The sequence below is a fragment of the Lutra lutra genome, chromosome 4 (genome assembly GCF_902655055.1).
Source record: "Lutra lutra chromosome 4, mLutLut1.2, whole genome shotgun sequence".
Classification (NCBI taxonomy): Eukaryota; Metazoa; Chordata; class Mammalia; order Carnivora; family Mustelidae; genus Lutra; species Lutra lutra.
The window spans coordinates 101557947-101572169 of record NC_062281.1 but is presented as its reverse complement, the minus strand read 5'-3'; the positions used below and the strand labels follow the sequence as shown (position 1 = coordinate 101572169).

The following is a 14223-nucleotide window of genomic DNA, read 5'->3' as shown; positions in this document are numbered from 1 at the left end:
AGCAGGAAGCCAAAGAGGAGACTACAGGAAAGTCTGGACTGGGGGTAATCAGTCATGGCAGCAGAGGGAGAGAGGAGCGGGAGGTGGAAGAGACGTTGTATAGGAAGGACCTTTACCCGTCTGTCTGATACAGGAGCCCCCAGCCATATGTGCTATTTCAGTCTAATTTAAATTCGTTCAAGTTAAATAAGATTGAAGATCCAGGGGTACCTGGGTGGCTCAGTGGGTTAAAGCCTCTGCCTTCAGCTCAGGCCATGATCCCAGGGTCCTGGGATTAAGCCCTGTATCGGGCTCTCTGCTCAGTGGAGAGTCTGCCTCCCCCTCTCTCTCTGCCTGCCTTTCTGCCTACTTGTGATCTCCATCAAATAAATAAATAAAATCTTGAAAAAAAAAAAAAAAAGATTGAAGATTCAGTTCCTCAGTTGTGTTAGCCCCATTTCAAGGGCTCCGTAGCCATGGGGCTAGTGCACCAGACTACGTAAAGAATGTGGCAGAATGTTCCATAGGATGGTGCAGACTGTTACACTTTGGGGACTGACGGGGCACAGGGATGGGGAAGATTGCAGGCAGCTGAGGCTTGGTAGCTGAGTTACTGAGAAAGGTAGTGTCATGATGAGAAAAGGGGAAATCAGGAGAAGGATTTAGGAGCAAAGATGTCATTTAGTTTCTGTCAAACACCAGGTAGAATAAAGTGTGGACACAAATGCATGGGTGTTCTCAGTGGGAGGAAAAAAAGAAAGGTAAAGTAAAGGCCTCAGTGGGCTCCCCTAAGGCTTGTAGAGAGGCCCTGGCAGGGTCCAGTTGGCTTATCCCCTGCTGTGTTTAGTTTCTCTCCAGCTCGTGCAGCTCCCTCAACCTCCCCCAGACCAACAGCTCAAGAATGCTGTGACAAGGGCAAGAGCCCGAAGGCCCCGCTGGTTCCTCAGTTCCATGGCTCCTCCCTGAACCCATTTTTCTCATAGATGCCTTGGCTTCCTCTTTCCCAACCACCTCACTCACCCTTCCCCATGCTTGATCCTTGGAAAGTCCCCTTTCCCCACTTATTTGACTTCTTCCTCCTGAACTATTCTTTCTCACAGGCAACACCAAACCATTGACCCCACCGTTTTTTACTTGCCTCTCTCCCCTCCCAGTTGAGATTCCAAGGTCTGCCACTATAACCACTCCCTGGTGTAGACTCCCTTATCCCCTCATTGACTTTCATCAGCAAACCCAGCCCTGGTCAAGTCCAACCCTTCTACAGTCCTCCAAGAAAGAGCATGTGGCTGGAGAATAGCACACAACCTTGCTGAATGGTCTCACTTTTAACATAGGACCACCAGCTCAAGAAGGCCCTCAGTGCTGTCCATACTATACTTCTCTAGTAACTCTTCCACTTTTCAGGGGAATTCTTGCTCAACTGCTTCTAGCTCCTTAAATAGCCAACAGCCCCTCCCCATTCACAGTTCTTCATGCATAGAGTACAGGAAAGCACGCAGCCCAGCTCTGTCTCCTCAGACCCAGTGAGGTAGTCAGCACATACAGTACTCTGTACACCTGGGAAAATGTGCACAGTGTGTGTATGTGTAGGAGGGTGGGGAGGATGGCTAAAAGGCACCACTCCTCCAGGTGGAGTAATTACAAAAGGTGCCCCCCCTTCCTCCAGGTGGATGTAGCTCACAGCTGGGTGGGGAGAACAGGGGATGGATTTTCGCTCCCACCTGTCTGTCCCCTTCTGCTCCACAGTGGCCTGAGCATGCCATCACCAAATGCACCACCTGACCTACCAGCTTTTGCACTCTCAGACTTTGCCTTCTGCCCCCAAATAGTGTGTGAACATACTGTCCTTGGCTCCTATCCAAGGCCACCCCCTTCACTTATACGCTAGGTCTCACTGCTTCTCATCTTCTTTTTTTTTTTTTATTTTTTTATTTTTTATTATTTTTTTTTTTTTAAAGATTTTATTTATTTATTTGACAGAGAGATCACAAGTAGACGGAGAGGCAGGCAGAGAGAGAGAGAGAGAGAGAGAGGGAAGCAGGCTCCCTGCTGAGCAGAGAGCCCGATGCGGGACTCGATCCCAGGACCCTGAGATCATGACCTGAGCCGAAGGCAGCGGCTTAACCCACTGAGCCACCCAGGCGCCCCTGCTTCTCATCTTCTTGAGGACAATCTTTCTCCACTCGTCTCCTCTTGCCTTCTGTTCCAACACATTTACCACTCTAAATTGGTCCAACATACCAACAAAGGAACATCTCCCATTTTAAAATACTCCCCCTTGGGGTGCCTGGGTGGTTCAGTTGGTTAAGCCTCTGCCTTAGGCTCAGGTCATGATCCTGGGGTCCCGGGATGGAGTCCCGCATCGGGCTCCATGGTTGGCAGGGAATCTGCTTCTCCCTCTGACCTCTTCCCTCTCATGCTCTCTTTCTCATTGTCTCTCTCTCTTTCTCAAATAGATAAATAAAGTCTTCAAAAAATAAAAAAAATAAAATACTCTCCCTCAATCCCAAATACTCCTGGGGCTACTACCCTTTTCTCAGTTGCTCTTTACAGCAAATCTCAAGAGATGTTTAGACTTGCTATAAACACTCTCTCTTCCTCACTTCCCATGCTCTTGTTAACACACCCTAATCAGACTTTCTCCCCTACGACACCATTGAAACTGCTTTCATCAAGGACATCGGTCACCTTCATTTGGCCAAATCCAGTGTTCAAACTCTGTCCTCAGCTTAGTTGTTTCAGCCATATTTGATAAGAGTGATGACTCCCACCACCCAGAAGCAATTCTCTTATCTTCAGTCACTCACCCTTTCCTAGTAGTCCTTTGATCTGACTGGTAGCTCCTCCTCCTTTTCTACTTAATCTCCAAGTGTTGGATTCCTCTTAGTCCTCTACTCCAGCTACTCTCCCTCCTTAAGAGCTTTTATGTAGACTTCAGGCTTAAAAAGCATCTGTGGGCTGATGAATCCCAAATTTATATCCAACTGTTGTTGGATATAAAACGTTGTACTCAACATTCCATGTAGATGTATAACAAGGAAGTATAACATGTACAAAACAGAACTCCTGATTTCCCCCATCCCCAAATTTCTGTTTGAGTCTTCCCCATCTTTTGTAACAGCACCACCATTAACCCATCCTTCAGGACCTGAATCTAAGAATCATCCATGATGTTTGTTCCTTCCCACGCTTTCGGCCAAATCCATTCCAATTCAAAATGTATCTGAATAGCCGCCTCACTCCTTTGGTGCCATCCTATTCCAAATTACCACCAACAACATCCTTTGTGGTCTTCTTGTGGACATTTGTGCTTCCCTATTGTGTATTTTACACATATTAGCAAGAGTAACTTCTAAATATGTGAATCAGATGTGGTCATTCCTGTGCTCACCCTTCCACGGCTTTCAGTGGCTCTTAGGACAGCCCACGAGGCTCCACAGGATTTAGTCCTTCCACACCTCTCAGCTTCACTACCGCTGCTCTCTGGCTAGCTGGTTCCACTCAGCCATACTGGCCTTTTGCTGTTCCTGCAATCTAGCACGTGTGTTATTCTCACCTCTCATTTATGGGTGATTATCTTTCAGCTTGGAAAGGCTGTCCCCGCCAACCACCCCCCTACTATCCGCCCTGTCACCAACACACACACCCTAGGTATTTGCTAGGCTCATTTCTTCCTATCATATGTATATGATAGGTGCTCAAAGGTCTCCTCTGCGGGGCAGTATCTGGCCAGCTATAAAGTCACGCCATTCCTGGCTTTATTTTTCTTCACACAACTTATCACTACCTGAAATTATTGTTTACTTGTTTGTTCTCTGTCTCTTCTCTCCCACCCCACCAGAATTCAAGCGTCACGAGGACCTCTGCTTGCCTATGGGGTTATCCCCTGAACCCAGAACAGCGTCTGGCTCTTACTAGGTGCTCAATTAGCACTTGTTGAATGATTTCATTCCCTCCAAAATTTTATTCCTCCTGAATTTTCGGAACCTTCCTCATTTCGTTTCTCGCCTTAGGCAGCCTCCCACCCAGCCCTCCGCAAGGCCCCCAAACCCCGCTCCTCCCACAAGGTTCTCAGCTCTCACCACCTTCTTCAGCGCGGCTCCTTTAAGCGGACTCCGGAAAGCCGCGGGGAAGGCGGGGCCGAAGGCTCTCCAGCTCGGACTCGGAGGGGCGGAGCGGAACTGGAGGCGGGGCCTGCGTGCTGCGTGCGTGCGCGTTCTGGAGGCGCCGCCGCCGCCGCCGCCGCCGCTCTCGAGGCCGCCGCCGCCGCCGCCGCTGCCGCCGCCGTCGCCGCGCAGAGCCGGAGCAGGAGCCACGGCCGAGAGGAGGGAGGAGGTGGAGGAGGAGGTGGAGGAGGCGCCGGACCGGGGGGGTGAGTGAGGGGCGGGGAGCCCGAGTCGGCCCCAGAGGGAGCTGGGGGCGCGGGTCGGCCGAGCCAGGGCTGAGGCAGCTCATGTCGCCGGTCAGTCCCCTGGCTCCCCCTTCCTCCTCCGCGTTCCCTCGGTGTCCGGGGCGGCGGCCCGGGGGCCTGGCCGGCGGGAGGGGCCGGGGCTCCGGGAGGCCCTGTCGCCGCTGCCAGGGCCAGAGCCAACCACGCCCGCGGACCGAGCCGGTCGACTGTGGCTGGGCCTGCGGGAGACGGACGGGAGGGGCCCGGGCCGAGTGTGGGAGAGAAAGAGGACATTGTGTCCCCCCACCCTCCCAACTCCCCGAGGTGTCATGGCACAAGCCCGTTTCCCTCGCCGTCTCCTCGGACACAGTGCCCTCGTCACTCACTGTCCGAGAGATGCTGAGGACTGGACATCGCTGCCTTTTCCCCCTTCTTGCATGTCCCCAGACTAGGGTCAGACCTTCCCGCAAACCCAGCTCTCCCATTGAGGGTCACGCGAAGAGGGGGCTGGAGGGTTGGGAGAATTTTCTGCTCTCCTGTGCTAGAGAAGGTGCGGGTAGACGGGAGGGTTGCTCTCTCTGCGTTCACTTCTGTCAGGGTCAGGGTCTCCCTCTCCTTCCTTTATTCCCCCAGTGCAGAGGGCTGACATCTCTACATACCACTCCACCTCCCAGCCCCTTTCCCGCCCTCTTTCCCTCGCGTCTTCCGTAGCTTGCCATGTGTTCGCCTTTTCAGCGTTGCTCTTCTTGGGTCTCTGCTGCTTCCCTGAATTTTGTTAGGGAAGGGGTCACCGTGTGATTCTTGGCTTCCTTCAGACCGGGGCTGGTAGGAATGTCGCTTGTCCCCGTCAGGAAGTTAAGGACCGTGTCTTCAGCGGAATTGTGTAATCTACTGCTACGGGGAGAAGGTGAGGGAAGACACTTGTGCCGGAAAAATGGGATCTTCTCACAGGGCTAAGTGCCAGGAGTTTGGACGACCTTTTAACCTCTTGGAAAAAAGAACTAACATTGAGTTTATGTATTCCTTTTTTGGGAGGGAAGATGGTTTTGTCACTGCTTTGAAGGGAGGAGAAAAAAAAGGAATATCAGGGCAGGAGGTTAATGGGCCACAGCCTTACAGGTGGCCACAGTTTTCTGCTTCCTGGGTGTGGGATGATGATTCTTTCTGTTTTTATCACAGTAAGAGTAAAGTAGCAGCTCATAGTTTTATCGTGGGGCGCCTACCTTCAAAAGCATTCTGCAGGCCCAGTATCAGAAGGGATGCTGCTGGAAACAGGATTTGGAAACTTTCTTCTGGTTTCCTGTCAGTGTGTGGAGGCGGGCATGCGTGTGTGTAGTTTTTCTTTCCTTTTGATGTAATTGATATCTGCAGTATTTTGACATAATAAACACTAAATGAGGCCTGGAGCCCCTTTCTGTCTTTACTGTGATTTCTTGTAACACTTTCTGTTTCGAAATTATATTTGCATTGGTTGAAATTACTTTTTAGTCTGGTGTTTCACTGAACCTTGTTTCCTTGGTATTTTCAATTATGTACTGCAAAATATGATTAGATGTAAGGTATTGAGGATCACACCTGCCTGGCACAAGGTAGGCAGTTGATATTTTGTGGATGAATTGAGTGATTATGAAGATGTGGCTAGATACTATGTATCTTCTGTCCTTTTGAGAGGTGGCTTATATTAGAATATTCTACTTCCAATATAAAATAGTAATTCTTAACCTTTTCTAGGCCACTGACACCTTTGAGATTATGATGAAATATGTAGTCTCTCTCCTCAGGAAAAAAAAAGTAATAGACTTTTATGCACAAAATTTTGCATTCAGTTTCAGGATCGCTCTGAAGCCAAGCATAGATACCTGTTTCAAAAGCAAACTGGAATCCCTGAGTATTATTCAGTTCCATATTAAAACTGTTTAAAAGCCTTTGTTCACTTTCTGTGTGGCCTCAAGAATAACAGTGTCGATACTTACCAGACTAAACTTTGGGTCTTTAGGAACAAGATTTAAGAGTAATTGTTACTACAATTTTATGAGGAAAACTTGTCACTAATAACTAATACCAGCCAGTTTTAAGCTAATATACTAATGGCTTCCAAGGAAATAAGATTGTTGTAGTTACTTTTGGCAGACTAAAATCATAATCACAACAGACTTAGAATTTTTATTGTACAAACTCCTTAGTAATATGATCAGCTTGAAAACGTTCACAAATCAAACTATTCATTTTTCCTGTTCTCTTCTGAGCTTGTTTATATGCATGATTTTTCATGTAGTTAATAATTATTGTATCAACATTTAATACTAATTCAACAAATGCTTTTTGAATGCCTATTGTGTGAATAAAATCAAGTTCTTGTTGTCAGAGAGCTTATATTCTCATCAGGAGAGGTGAGCCATAACCAAGTAAATGCAGAATATGTTAGATGATAAAGTAGGGTGAGGGGAAAGAGAGAAGCAGTGGCTGGGAAGACATGTGACTGGAGCAGGGACCTGAAGGAAATGAGTTAGGTGTATATCTCTGCAGAAGGTGAGTTAGGTGTGCTCTCTTGGGAAAGATTATAGGCAGAGAGGACTGCAAGTGCAAAGATCCTCTCCGAGTACTTGGCCTTTTGAGAAGACAGTAAGCAAGAGGGAGTGAGAGAGCTTTAGGTTAGAGAAGTAACTGAGCCTTGTAGGTCATGGTAAGAACTTTGAATTTTACTTCAAATGAAATTACCAATCGACTATTGGAAGATTTTAATTAGAAGAGTTTGTGAGAATCCTTCTGGCTGCTGTGTGGAAATCAGCTTGGTGGGGAGTTGGGGTGGGCAAGAGTGTAAGCAGGAAGACCAATTAGGAGGCTAATCTTTATGTTAAGCCTTTTTCGGATGTTGCAAAATAGTCCATCTACCTGTTGCTGGACTTTTAGGTAGTTTCTGCTTCCCCTACTAAAATTACAATGAAGTGAATACTTTTGTGTATGCAACATATTCTTTTGGCATATTTTCTTGGGATTGATTTCCAGAGGAAGAACTGCTGAATCAAAGTGTATGAATTTACTTGTCTTCTTGATGTATCTGTGAATTCCTTCAATGAGGTATGTTGTACTAGTTAAAGTGATAGCCACAGTTTTTGATCTAGTTTAAGGCAATGTGACTTGAGTTGAGTATTATTTAATACTTGAAGAAATCATTGGAGTTATAAAAGAAAAACCTTCTAGATTGTTAGGTTGAATTTTCCAATTGCTTGAATTTAGAGTTCATATGTTAGTTCACCTCTCCAACATTTAAAAATAGAGTGCTAATTGTTGGGGATACAGAGATGAATTAGACAGGGTCTTTGTCCTCAGGAACTTTTACATTCTGTCCTAATTCAGAATCTAATAGTCAAATAACTTTACAGCCGTGCCCAAGTTTACTACCGTCCATGAACTTTGTTATTATATGACTGATGATCTTTTATATAAAATAGACATTCCAATCAAGCATCTAATTTTTCATATTGATAATTTCTTTTTTTTTTTTTACGAAGGAATTTTTAAATCATATCTGTAATTTATTTAATTTCTGTTTTGTATGTCTTTAGAATCTTATAACTGACAGCCCCATGTTTTGTTCTTTGGAATAAATTATGCAACTAAGTACTTAGTTGAATTTTGTTGTAATTCTTTATAATTATTCAAAACACGGGGACTCTTATTAAATAAGGTTAGCATTGCATCTTTGACATTTTATTTAGTTTATAAGGGAGAATGATACATGTCTGTTTTGATAGAAATTTCACTACTGTGAGGGCATTGCTCAGCATTTCTGGTTCTGAAATTTAGATGGCTTGATTTGGCAGGAGCAGGGAACTCCACCATCTCTAAAGTGAGTGAGTTGAATAATTGAATTACCTGCAAGCACCTAGCACTGTGTCTGACACATGCTAGGGATCCATCAGATGTTCACTGAACCTCAAATAACCTTTAAGTTCCCAGTTGTAAAATTCTCTTATTTTAGAAATTCAGTTTAAAAATTTGTATAAAGCGTTTATATATTAATGTTGTGGTGAGTTTAAATTTGTGAACATCATCTTACTTCCTCCTGATGTTCCTTTTCAGATTAAACTCATTAATTTTAAAAAGAGTTATGGCATATTTTCAAGTATTTTCTGTCCGTTCTGATGTCATATATTGCTGTATGACTTAATGCCAAATTCACATCCTATGGAAGTGATTAGTGTTAAACATAAATATATTTAAGCTTTCTTATGTTGCTGAGATGAAGCATCCACTACCCCCCACCCCCTTTTTCTGTGCGTGAAATTTGGGGATTACAAGTGGTAGTTTTCATGTGCCTTTCAGTCTTTCATGTACAAAGATAATATTGCCCCATTCAGGTTATGAACTTTTTTAATAGTGGTTAAGGACACTGAATGATTCATATACTCTTTACAGTCCCCCTCTGACAGTTTTGAGATGAGTGGTTAAGAGGCCAGTTTGTTTCAAAGTTAAATGATCCAGAAGCGTATTGGACCTATAAGCTTAGCTTATGATGTACTGATCAACAAAGCAGTTCAGCAGAGAACTGTGCCGTGCTCTCATTTACACTTGAAAATAGGCCTTTTAGACGTAGAAGGTACTTGCATGCACCAATAAGAAAAGGAAAATTGTGTGTGATGATTAAGGTGGAGTTGAAACAAAAGATAATGTACTTTTGTAAATAGTCTAAAAATAATGGTTTTTATATATATATATATATTTTTAAAGATTTTATTTATTTATTTGACAGACAGAGATCACAAGTAGGCAGAGAGGCAGGCAGAGAGAGAGAGGAAGGGAAGCAGGCTCCCTGCTGAGCAGAGAGCCCGATGCGGGGCTCGATCCCAGGACCCTGGGATCATGACCTGAGCTGAAGGCAGCGGCTTTAACCCACTGAGCCACCCAGGCGCCCCTAAAAATAATGGTTTTAATATGGTTTTCAGAAATACATGATATGCGCAGAGAGGATTAGGTGTGTTTTGTGAAATAAACTTCAGTTCGTAGACAAGTTAATTTTTTTTTTAATAAAGGTACAGATGACTTATTTATTTAGGCTAATTCCAGATAAATCTGGAAAAAAATTTTTTGCATACCCAGTTTTCTGTCTCTAGCCTATTATGTAGTCTCCATTGCTAGAGATTGGTTCAAAGTATAGAATGATAAAGTCAACCAAATTTGGAATTAAATATGTAACCCTGTGTTTGGTTTTAGGATATATTTAAGTTAGTCCATATTTTATAAGAATAGGAATATGCTAAACTATGCACTGTAATTGGTAAAAGATACTGTTGGATTAAGTAAAGCATGAAGTAAGTTACTTTGAATTCACAAGTATATATACCTATAACATTCATGGTTGTTTGCAGTGCTGTGCTATACACATTTATTCTGGTTGTGAGAAATAGCTTTGCTCAGGATAGAACTGTGGTTTAGTTATCAACCACAGAAGTGTAAAAGTAAGAGAGGCACAAAGAACTGGGTGCAGTTGTTTCTTTGGCCAAATCCCAAATGTGGCTTGTAAGATTCTAAGGAGTAGGAAATTATCTCCTATTGCAGACTGAACATTTCAGATTATACATCTGACTGATCTGAAGAGTAAATGCATACACTGTATTTTCAATGATATTTAAAAATTCATTTATAAACGGGATCATTCTGTTCTAGACAAATTGGCTGTATTATAAAACATTAAGCAAGCAACCATAACTTTATTGTTTTAGCAGTTGAAAATTAACACTAATCTTTGGATTTTATGTAGTTTTCAGTATCTATCCCAAATCTTTGATGTCTTTTGATCTACCTTTTCCATTCCATTGAATGCATGTAAAAACGTTGCATGATTTTATTAATAGATTTCAGATTCAGTCATTGAACAGATGTTCACATGACCCAATATTAGGTTCTTTGATGGAAACTGAGATGTGAGACTGCAGCTTCTATTATAAGGAATTTATAGTCTAGTAATTTATTTTGTTTGCCAGAACCTGACATATGTTTTATAAATAAATGTTGTATTTTCATGGTAGAATGGAAATAGAATGATACTCATTTTCTAAGTAACATCAATGTAATACTTTAAATTTTCTCTTAGTTACTCAATGACTATTTCTGTGATACTGTTTTCTCCCCCCCCACCCCCCACGGCTTTATTTTCTAACAGCATTTTAGTATTAACAAGCAAACAAGTTTCCCGGTTTAAAATACAGTAAAATAAGAATTTTTTGCTTAATGACTGTTTTACTTCAATTCGAGACTTGTTTTTGCTTTTGTTTTTGTTTTGGCAAATTGCTGTTCTGCATATATGCCAAAGGTAGGGACTCCCCCCCCACCTGGTTCAGCTGGCAATTTTAATTCTGTGTTTAATATAAGAAGGTTTCTTTGTTGTTGTGCTTTTGTTTTTTTGTAGAACAGCTTAATCTTTTTTTCTACGCTGATAAAAATCATCTTTTGCCACTAAAGTTAACTCTGCCCTAGAACAGAAATGTGCATGTAGAAAAAAATGCATCTATGTGCATTTTTAGTGAATATTGGTAGCTTGCCAGCTTTATTTTCAAGTTCCTCCCCACTCCAGACCTAACTATGCTGGGCTTATAAGGCAACAACAGTATACATAGTTAATTTGCAGAACAAAAATAGTTTTTCTGGTTTTTTCCTTTTGCATGTTTTGAGTTAGGATTAATTGGATATTTATTATTCTCAATAGACATACAGTAAAACAATTCATTTAACTGTGGTGCTTTCTGTTGAAGCATTGGCTGACTTTTAGATAGTGAGCATTGTGCAATTTCATGAATACCACTGAATTTTGGGTGACATTCTTTACACAGTCTAAAAGTAAGTGTGAGCTAACAGGTTGTGGAAACGAAACAGGTTTGACATTTTCTTGCACTGGGAAATGTTTATTTTCCAAGTAACATGCCTTTATAGGTTCAGGATCATTTTCAGTGACTATAGCTGCTTACATTTTTTTTTTTTCTTGTTTAAAGTAATTCATGTTCCATTGTGGCAAATTTTGAAAAGAACATACATGTAAAGAAGAAATTGAAAATCATCTATAAACCTATCACCCAGAAATAATTACTACTGACATTTTAAAGTACATTTTTCTAGTTGTTTCCTTGCATGTACAAAATTTTTTTTAATGGAATTGTACTTTTATATATACTGTTTTCTGCCTGCGTTTTTCTCTAAACAGGATATTGGTCTCCTAATTTGGGACTTTTAGGTTGATTCTTTATAATATTACTATTTTAAATAACACTGGGGCAAACATTTTTGTACATTTATCTTTGATTGCATCTCTGTTTTTTTTTCTTCCTTTAGGATAGATTCCCAGAAGTGGGATAACTGGATCAGAGGGTGGTTACCCTGTGTATAAGAGTGTGTGTCTCACTGCACCTTCAATGGCATTGAGTAGGTCAGTTTTTACAATCTTTGCCACTTTGATAGATATCTGTTACAATACATGGGTGGTAATCGCAAAATCCTCTTATTATTAATAATCTGTAAAACCATCATAGTGTATGATTGGTAATTTTCAGTCATCTTTGAAAAAGTTGGTTGGAATGAATTTCTTTGAAAATATTTTAGGTGAAAATAATCTTTGTGACAAAAAAAGACATTCCTTGAAGTTGCAATTTGAGCACTGTTCTTTTATTGGAAAGAAGTAGCATTTTAATGTTCTCCCTTTACTAAACTGGCAAACATGAGAAAGCTTATTGTTTAGTATGTAGTAAGTGGAGATATCATGTAAAACTAAATGATTTCAGATAGATGAAGGGGGTAGTCACATAGTTCAGAACAAAACAAAACGAAACCAACCAACATAGGGTTTAGAGCAATGTCTCTGGACTTAGGCAGCCTGGATTCAAATCCTTGCTTTGCCACTTACTAAGTCTATGATTTGAGGCAACATACTGAGTATATAATGTGAGATGACTTACTAAATATAATATTTGATGTTTCTGAACTTTGGCTTTCTCATCTTTACAAGGAGAATAATAATACCTACTTCACGATTTTGTTGAGAGGATTAGAAATAATATGTAAAACTGGCTGCTTGGCACATAGTAGGCATTTAATAAGAGCCAGTTATTGTAAATTTGGGGAGGTTGCCCTTATGGTGGGGTAGGGCAGATATCATTTGTGTGTCCTTGTTTACATGAATAAATGCAGAGATGCAAAAGGCAATGAGCAGTGGCAGCTGGAGGGGAGTGGTAGACATTCTTTATGGTAGGAATGGCATGAGCCAAGATAGAAAGTTCAGGACAAGTTGAAGGACAGGGGATTGATTTGATAGAAGCCTGAACTTGTATAATTAGAAAATATGGTGATAAGACTATAAAGATTTGTTGGGCTAGACTGTAGAAGTCATTGAATGCTAGGTTGAGAAGTATAGACTTTTATTCAAGAGCATAAGAAGTTTTGACATGAGGAAAATGACCCAGTCAGAGCATTCATCTTTTTGAAGATGAATTTGGATACAAAGTATGAGTGAATCGAGGAAGAAAGAGACTGAGGGCAAGGAGATTGGCTTAATAACAAGAGGGTAGGTTTTGGGTAGAGTTGCTGGGAGTCATTGTCAAAGTCTCTGGGTCTATAAGTGTACTCAGTTTAGAGATGAAATTCAAAAGAAATAGTCTGAGCCTAAGGGATAGGCCACATGGAGTTAGGAACCACTGAGGAACTAGGACTAGCTGTCCTTTGGTTGTTGCTACTTTTTTTTTTTTAATTGAAGGGTAAAAGATTCCTATTATTTGATCTGTGAAAAATATGTGCTTATGCTCTTCGACAAATGCATAGTCTGCAGAAATGTTATTTATTTAGCATTTTGAGTTGTTAGTTAACAAAGACTCCTTAGTTTTAGACATTCTATTTCTGGAGGTATTATCTTAAAATACTTCACTGTAAGGTTAAATTCTGCATGTGTTTTTGAGCATTTGTCCATGCACTGGACTTCGGAAGCATCAGTTATGTGAGCAGAATGATGAAAAGTGAAATATAGGCTTCTTGTTAAGCAGCTTAGAATATTGCCAGTGAAATATGGAGCAATGAAAAATAGAAAATTGAGTATGTGATCTTTAGAGGAAATCCTACGTTTAATACTTCTCTCCTCTTTAGTTTCTTAATTAAAAAAAAAAAAGTTTACATGTGCCATTCTTAGTCATTTTGGTACCTGGCTCTAGCTCCATGCTAAATTGTACTTTCCACTTGGCTGAATAATAAGCAAGCAGGTTAGCCTACAGACTGATATTAATGTTTCTTTGTGCCTGGTAAGTAAACTCACATGGGCTGTGAATTTTCTGGTTGCTGTCTTCCTTTAATACTACCAGTTGAGAAAAGAAGCAACACCCGATTTTTAAAAAGTATACATGGGTTTGTGATACTTTCAAGGTGTTTGCATTTTTTAAACTAGTGAGTTGTTTTATCTTTCTTTAATGTTTCTTTTAGTTTTCAAATATTTTCCAAACTCAGAAATAAAGTCTTTATTATTAGTTATTTTCATTTAAATCTCTCGCTTTTAAAAGTATTCTTAGAAATATTTTTAAGTTAGTAAGCAAATGTAGCACATAGTATTGGGGTTGTGTGTGTTACTTACTACAAATACTGTGCTTTTCTTATGTGAAACTGCAAAAGCCCATATCTTGTCAACTGAATGATATTTCATTTGCTAAAGAGACCTCAGGTATTCAAAACAGATATTTAATGTCTTGAACTATAAGATTCTAGTTGAATCTCTTTTGATTTGGTTTGAAGATATTTCTGTTTGTTAACAGGAATCAGAGCTACAATTATTCCCCTAGGTCTGATCACTCTGTTGTTCCCTTGTTCCCCTCATAGCTGAGAGCAAG

At 41.2% G+C, this 14223-nt stretch overlaps 1 protein-coding gene across 3 annotated transcripts in view; it reads left to right on the top strand.

Annotated features, from left to right (window-relative positions):
- The first annotated feature begins 4231 nt into the window (after positions 1–4231).
- RAP1A (RAP1A, member of RAS oncogene family) overlaps positions 4232–14223 on the top strand; it is a 74929-nt gene continuing 64937 nt past the window's right edge. Inside the window, exons 1-2 of one of the 3 annotated variants that reach the window (XM_047723603.1) lie at positions 4232–4351; positions 11696–11789. In XM_047723603.1, the coding sequence (XP_047579559.1) occupies positions 11776–11789 (14 nt within the window). In that variant the 5' untranslated portion in view covers positions 4232–4351; positions 11696–11775. The other 2 variants (XM_047723602.1, XM_047723604.1) reach the window with 2 other exon arrangements.